Source organism: Pediculus humanus, genomic scaffold (genome assembly GCF_000006295.1).
Source record: "Pediculus humanus corporis 1103172108310 genomic scaffold, whole genome shotgun sequence".
In the NCBI taxonomy this organism is placed as follows: domain Eukaryota; kingdom Metazoa; phylum Arthropoda; class Insecta; order Psocodea; family Pediculidae; genus Pediculus; species Pediculus humanus.
The window spans coordinates 89,822-97,866 of record NW_002987879.1 but is presented as its reverse complement, the minus strand read 5'-3'; the positions used below and the strand labels follow the sequence as shown (position 1 = coordinate 97,866).

At 21.6% G+C, this 8,045-nt stretch overlaps 1 protein-coding gene across 1 annotated transcript in view; it reads right to left on the bottom strand.

The window, feature by feature from the left end:
• Positions 1 to 3,249, bottom strand: part of Phum_PHUM583770 (ALK tyrosine kinase receptor precursor, putative) — a gene marked incomplete at both ends in the record, with an annotated part of 7,529 nt that extends 4,280 nt beyond the window's left edge. Inside the window, 7 exons of the mRNA XM_002432386.1 lie at positions 23 to 117; positions 384 to 520; positions 606 to 764; positions 2,136 to 2,273; positions 2,497 to 2,627; positions 2,700 to 2,904; positions 3,213 to 3,249. Coding sequence (XP_002432431.1) covers positions 23 to 117; positions 384 to 520; positions 606 to 764; positions 2,136 to 2,273; positions 2,497 to 2,627; positions 2,700 to 2,904; positions 3,213 to 3,249 — 902 coding nt within the window. The remainder of the gene's footprint in view (positions 1 to 22; positions 118 to 383; positions 521 to 605; positions 765 to 2,135; positions 2,274 to 2,496; positions 2,628 to 2,699; positions 2,905 to 3,212) is intronic.
• Between the last annotated feature and the right edge of the window lie 4,796 nt (positions 3,250 to 8,045).

The following is an 8,045-nucleotide window of genomic DNA, read 5'->3' as shown; positions in this document are numbered from 1 at the left end:
CTTATTCCCATAAGTAAACCACAATCTTATAGATCTTTCAGCTGCAGGATCCATTTCGCATAAAAATAAACCTAACGAACCTGTATGCGTTCCATACTGATGATAAAAAAATCGTACCTGATTTGAAATTATAAATAATTAAATTTTAAAATTGTTTTAAAGGGTTTTTATTTTTTTAAAAAAAAAAGCTAAATTTATAAAAATTATATTTAGTTAGTTGGCTTGTCATATCGGTAGTTAATATTCATTCATTTCCTTGAGCCATCATAGATTTATTTATAGAAAATAAAAAAAAATAAAAAGGTCTTTTATAAATATTAATAAAATATTATTTTGTGTGGTTTTTTTTTAGGATTAGATCATAAAATTTCATTTAAACTTACAAAACATGATTTGTAATATGTGCTGTTGGGTCTGGTGTGATATCTCGGAGGTGGATTTATAAGAGAACTTTCTAAAATTGCAGAAGATCCTAATTTTGTGCTTCTGATTGTTGACATGTTAACGTACAAAAACTTTCCTGCCAAATTAAAAAATCAAGTTTTAATATTTCTTCATATTAAATTTTTTTCTTTAAATTATTAATAATTTAAAAAATTATCAACCTGATTCATTTTGATAAGTGTGATCGAATGCAGGTCCTGTATATCTTTTGGTATATCCCGCTCCCATGTGCCTGGTCCAATTGATGGCAGTCGTTGGTGCATTTTCCCAACCGCACCATCCATCTTCAAACGTACATCTTGCAAATTTAGGAATTTCCTCTGGAAAAACCCCCCATTTATTATTACAAAAATTGTAACACAAACATTTAATGTTAAATCTTGTTAGGTTAACCATTAATAATTTATTTTTAATAAAAATAAATTTTATAAATATATATTTTAAAGGATGGTTATTATTATGAATGAATGAGCGAAAGGGAATTTGTTGTTGTTGAGAATGTTTGTTGTTTGTTTTCTGAAACGGAAGGTTTGTCTCAAGAGAAGAGGAGTAATACATAAAACCCAAGGTAATAGGATCTAAAAATCATTATTTGTTAGGAAAAATTATTAAAAATAAATAACTTTTTGACAATGGAGAAAAACAACCGCCTACGTAGTAAATTTAATTCAATGGAAATAAAGAAATTGCTCCCTTACTCTCTATCTCTCTCTCTCTCTCTCTCATATTAATTTATTTACATATTTTGAAAATTTTCCTTAATGATAGCTATTTGTTGTAGTCCCAGGAAAATTTGAAAAAAAAAAAAAAAAAAAAGGAAAAAATTATTATTAATCACAGGTTTTGAGGAAAGGGAATATAATTTCAATGTTTTCTCTTTTTGTAACCGATGAAAAATTTTTTTTATCTGAAATAAATTAAAAAAAATTTAAAAAACATGTCAAATTTTATAAATATTATTATTATTTAAATAATATAAATATTTAGAATAATGTAAATCAATAGAAGAGAGAAAAAGAAAAAAAAAATTTATTTATTTTTTTCTTGTTTTAAATTTTATCACGTTTTTCATTAAAACAAAAATTATGAATTTTTTTTTTTTCCAGTTGAAAATTTTTTTGAAATATTCAAACAATATAATTTTTCTCTTTTTGAAATTTATTTATTTGTCTTGGTTGGGAAGAAAAAACCTAAAAATTTTTAAGGATTTAAAACAGATCTCAATTAAATAAAAACTACTTTGTGATTTGTATTATGAAGTTTTTTTTTTAATAATAAGAAAAAAAAAAGAAAAGAAAAGTTATAATAACAAAAGAAAATATGGCGGCCTTTCATTGGTTTTCATTATTACTTTTTAATAAAAAGTTTAAAGTTGAAAAAAATGATTTTAAATTATTTGGAAAAATCAACTTTTAAGATAAACCTTTGAGAATTCTTGTCAAAAGTTTTTTTTTTATAATAATAGATTTTTGAAAGAAAATTTATTATTTACCTAAAAACTTTTCTTTTTTTGTAAAAGACCAAGTAGTGTAAATAATAAATCTAATAAACTACCTAACCTACTAGGGATTTGCCATTCCCTTTATCAAATTGTTTTTGTTTAAAATCAATTCAAATTTTCTCAACTAATAATTAATTTAATTGGTAAAAAAAATTCTAAAAGAAAATAAAAAAAAAAAATCACTACTCACCACAACCTTGTTTTTCATCTTCACCATTTAAACAGTCTTGTTCAATGTCACAAATTTGTGTTTTATTTATGCAAAAATCGTTGGCGTCTTTTGAACAACGAAAAAAATCGTTTGAGCATGTTTTAAATGTTGGTCTCTCTATAAATATATAAGAAATTCCCATGAGGAAAAAGAAAAAAAGAAAAAAAAACAGTTTTTTTAAAAATAAAATAAATTTCAAAATGGATGCCACAAATTTGATTTTTAACAATCTTTGAAATATTGACTTTGACTTTGTTTAACAATTGTTGTAGTATATATCCTTATAAATAAAATAAGTTGATTATTTGATTATCAATTTGTACATATATATGTAACGAACCTGGGAAACAGTCTACAAGCTTAATATTGTCCATTGATAATTGGGAAGGATTTGTTTTACTCGGCGATACTTCAAGTATTATTTTAAAACGTTGTTGTATACGACTAATTATAAATATAAATTTTTCCCATCTGTAAAAAAATTTTTTTTTATATTCCAATTTAAAAATTCTTAATAATTCCAAAAAATGAAGGTAAATTTACTTATTTCTATTGTTTCCCATTTTTTCATCGACAACCCATGATGTATCGTTTGTTGTTTCAATAACAACTTTAAAATTTCCAGCAGTCATGTTAACCATTTTTAAATCTACATGTAGTTTACATTGAGGTTTTGTTTGTGAAAATTTTGGGCTCCATACGTGAATTTCTTCAGCTCCTTCTGCCATTTCGACGAATAAATAATGCCCTGGAAAAAAAAAAATAATGCAAATGAGATAAAGGAAAATGTATATATATATATCGAAATCAGCATTATCATTTCAGGGCGATTTGAGTTTGAATTTCAAATTTTCTATTCGAACGAAAAAAAAACCGTTGAAATGATTTTCTGTTAATAATAACAAAAAAAGTAAAAAATGTGTGTGAAAATTTGTTTTTCGTTTTTAAATTAATAATTCTAATAAATTTTTTTATTTTATACATATTATTAAAACGCGGAGAAACTAAACAAAACTGAAAAAAAAAAATAATAAAATTTTTTTTTTTTGTACACACCAAGCGTTTTAAAAACGCTTTTATAACTAAAACTCATGATGCTAATAAAAAAAGAAAGAAAAAAAAATTGTCGAATGTAATCCTACTTTTTTAAAAACGATTAAACAAATGATAATTTTTTGCTTTTTTTTTAAAAAAAGAATAACTTTAATATAATATTTCAAAGAAATGTAACTTATCAAATAAATTCTTAAATATATGCAAAAATGCAAAAAAAAAGAAAGAGAAGAAAAAACTCACCGCTTACTTTTAAAGATAAAAAACTGCCGAGTCATCATCAATTAAAAACGAAACGGTAACGCTTTTGTTTTTTATTCTATGTAACGGTTTTTTTTTCAGTTTAAAATTTTACACGGGTTCTTATTCATGTTTTAATAAAAATCGTGTTCGTTTTTAATTTTTTTAAAATAGTTTTTAAAGTGAATTTTTTATAAAATAACAAATTTCAAAACTTTTATAACTCGTCGTAAATAGTAACAAAATGTACACACAATAATATTTTCTATTAAGAAATTAGTAAAAAATTTTTTTTTTGTAAATGAAAATGTGTTTAATGATAATTAAATGAGAGGTAAAAGGAATTTACAAAATGTAAGTAAAAATTTACTCAAATTTAAATTATCACTTTAATTACTTAAAAAAATAATGAACGGTAGTGTATGTATATGATATATCATTAAATAAAATGATTTTTAAAGTTCATTTATATAAAAAAAAAAAGATTATCAATTTATAATTTATCGTTATATCGAGCCGCCATCTTGAAAAAGAATTATGCTTTTTTGAAAAAAATTATTGAATACAGTTTGCCATTTTAAAAAAATACAATAGAATTATCTAAATTTTTTCAATATTATTTATAATAATATAATACGGATTTATAATAATATATATCGAACAATATAGTATTGAAATAATGTGTGGAATTAAATATTATACCAAAAATATAAGAGAAAAAAAATTTTTAGTAGCTTTTCTAGTTATATTAACACATTTTAAAATTCAGTTAAATATTAGAATTGATATTATTTGTTTATGTGAATATTGTTTGATTTAAAAGTAAAATTTTTAATAATGTAATTAAAAAATAAAATTTAAATTTAGATAATTGAATAAGGCAATCAATTTTAATCTTAATATACTATAAATGTAATTTAGCAAAGTAAAAAAAAAAAATACTTAAAATTATGTGTTTTGTACTTAGTGTAAATTGAGTGTGATATAGTTTTTACATTTCAAATTAGTTATGGATATAATAAGATTTTAAATTTTTTATAAAAAAAAAAAGTTCATCCATTAGTGTTTAATTTCATTAAACCAATTTAAAACATATAAAAATGTTTTACTAAACAGACAAATAGAAAATTTTTTCTTAATTGTCTCTCATTCATGTTGTAAACATGTTTTTGTTTTTTATGATTTAAAGTAATGTAGTTAATTGAGAGAGGAAATGTTTTCCCTTACATAAAAAAAAAAACACCAGAAATTTTCAAAATATAAATTTGTTATGTTATAATATAGGTTCCAATATTCTCTATTGATTAATGAAGTTACAAAAAATATTTTTGTTAATATGTCTGTTTAAAAAAATTACATCTTTTTTAATTACAAAAATTATAAACAGGCATGATTTGCATTTTTTGTATAAAAAAAAAATGAATAGAAAATGTAAGAGAATTAACAATTTTTTTTTTTTTTAAAGACAAAAATCAATAATTTTTAATAAAAGAGCTTTTTCTCCCTCTCCCCATCCCCCCATTAAAAAGAATTTATTTTAAAAAAAATTTTTTTCTGGGATGAGTTGTTATATTATAAATAATTTTCAATTAATAATTTTTAACAATTTTTTTATTTTTTTTTTAATAACTATTTATTTTAAATTTAAATTTATTATTATTATTATTAATTTTTTTTTAGTAATAATCGTTTTAATTGTATTTATTTATTTATTTATTTTTTGGCTAATTATTGATATAATAACAATTTTCGATTTGGAAAAAAAAACATCATCATGATCATAGTATAACAACGACGAATATAATTAATTATAATAATAATAATAAATAAATAAATATCAAATTTAGGCTTGAAAATTAATTTTTATTAATCTACGTGGAATATTAAGTAATGTCGTTTAATTACAAATGGCAGAGAACATTAATTAACGTCAATGTAAATCGTAAAATAAAATCATATAATAAATGCGAAACCTCAAATCCGTTGGGGGTTTTTCTATGGTCTCTCTATCCCCCCATCCACCTCCTTCACCCCCCCCCGCTACTCCCCTCTGCTCCCCCCAAATAAAAAATAATTTTAATGATAACTAATAATTTTTTTTTTATTTTAAATTTTGGATTCGTTGCACATAAGTCTGAGTCTAAGACATTTAAAAATAATAATAATAATTATTATTATTATAGATTATTGTTTTTCTTTTCTTTTCTCATTTATATTAAAAATAAAAATCAAAAAAAAGAAGAAGAAAGAAAAATACTTTTCCACCGATATGAAAAAGTGTAGGAAAGAATGGAAAATAATTGAGGAAAGAACATTATGGAATCATTATAAAAACGTTTTTTAATTATCATTATTATCATAATCTTTTTTTTTTTTTTTTGTTTTGTATTTTTAACATTGAGAGATGTTCTTAATTAAAATCAGGTAAAAGAAAAAAATATTTTTAACGTTTGAGTAGAAAAAAAATAATAATAATAATCTCAAAGGAAAAATTATCTTTTTTTTATATTTTAAAAATATTTTTTATGTTGAAAATTTATTTTTATTGATAAAAAAAGAGGAAATTTTTTTTTTTTTTTCTACGAACAATAGAAATTTTCAACGTTTAATACACGTTTTTCACAAAAATCTTTTTTTTCTTTTGCCACTTTCATAGAAAGATTAATGAATTATATCTTTTTTTTTTTTTTTTTTTTTGTATCGAACGATATTGCGCATTCTCAATAAGACAGGAAAGTTTGTATCTACCCAACAAATAAAAATTTCTTATTAAAAAAGAGGAAAATTCTTTTTCTAGACAAAAAAAAAAAGAATTTTCTTCTGTACATGCAATCGTTATATTTTTAACAATTTATTATTTAATTAAACCATTTTTTTTTTTTTTTGTAAAAAGCTTTTAAAATTAATTATAACGATTGTTTTTTTTTATTTTTTTATTTCGTGGTAACAACAAACGGAAAAATTTATAAGATTTTCCGAGTTAAATAATAATAATAATAACAAAAATTTATTAATAATTTTCAATCATGTGACAACTACTAGTAATTTAAGGGGTAAACGAATGAAACGAACGAGAGAAAGGACAAAATGATGATAATAATAATAATAATGATGATATTTAATTGACGTTAAATCTAAGTAGTCGTAAAAATAATAATAATAAAAAAAAAAAGAAGAAAATGTTTTAGACATTTATAAAAAAAATTTTCCATAATTTGACGAAATTTTTTTTTTTTTTTTTAAATCTAACTCCACGTCATTTAGTTAATGACGTTTAGCAAATTTAATTAATTTAAACAATTTATAAAATCCATTTCCTCATTATTATTATTATTATTATTATTATTATTCGAATTTAAAAAAAAAAATTAATTAATTTGTACGAACACGATAATAATAATAATAATTTTTTTTTTGGTTCTATTTCAAACTTTGTTATTAATTTTTTTTTTTTTTTTTTTTTATTTCAGCTGCGGTTTGTCATTTTCTCATCGTAAAATTTGTTCAGCTGTAAGAAACGGAAATCATCACAAACACAAACAAGGTAATTATTATTATTATTTTTAATTTCAAACGGTTATTTACGATATTTAAAAAAATCAGAACAATATTGAACAAAATGAATCCGTATGAAAATTTAAGAATTAAATAACGATAAATAATTTATTTGGTGTGAAAAACCAGGTTGTTGGAAAATTTCTGGCATGTTTATGTATCATATTTTCTAAAATTAAATTTTCTTTCGTTCGCATTAAAAAAAAAAAAAAAGGGAGAAAATCTAAAGGATAATTTTTACTTATGACGGTTGAAGGTTAGTTTTGATTACAGATTAACCTTGTAACGAATTTTCTTTACACTTTTTCAAGCCTTTTAACGCTCATCAATTTTTTCTTTTTAAATCATTATTATTATTATTATTATTAAATAAATAAATAAATTTTCGGTTAAAAACTATAAAAGCGATCGTAATTTTTTTTTTTTTTTCGTTGTTATTACGAATGAAATTTTTTTTTTTTTTGTGTTTGTTAACAAGTGTCAAACTTTTTTTTTGTGTGATTTGTCGTCAAAAAAAAAAAGGTAGAACAAACGATTGTTTTTGGATTTTGTGGGGAGGGGGGGGATGGGGAGGGGGAAACACTAATGAGGTTTACATAAGACAAAAAAAAAACTTTTACGATAAAACATAAAATAAAATTTTTTCCTCGTTGAAGGATTCGAAGTTCGTTTTTTTACTTTTTTCTACATTAATACAAGCGTTGAATATTTTTTTTTTTTTTTAAGGGCGTTGACATATTTTTATAAAAAAATTTGTATTATTATTATTATTTTTTTTTTTCTAAAACGTAATCGTGGAAAATTTATTACCTACAGCAAAAAGATATTACGTTTTTTTTTTTAATATTTACTCGCGCACGCACGCACGCACGCACACACAAAGTTAATTAATTTTTTTTTTTTTTATTGTTTATATATTAAAAATTTCAAAAATTAAAAAGCTACTACCAAATCTTCATTTCTATTATTATTATTAGTTTTTTTTTTTCCCCCTCATTTCGATTTCGAGATTTTTAAATTTAAAAACGTGAAAAAATGAAA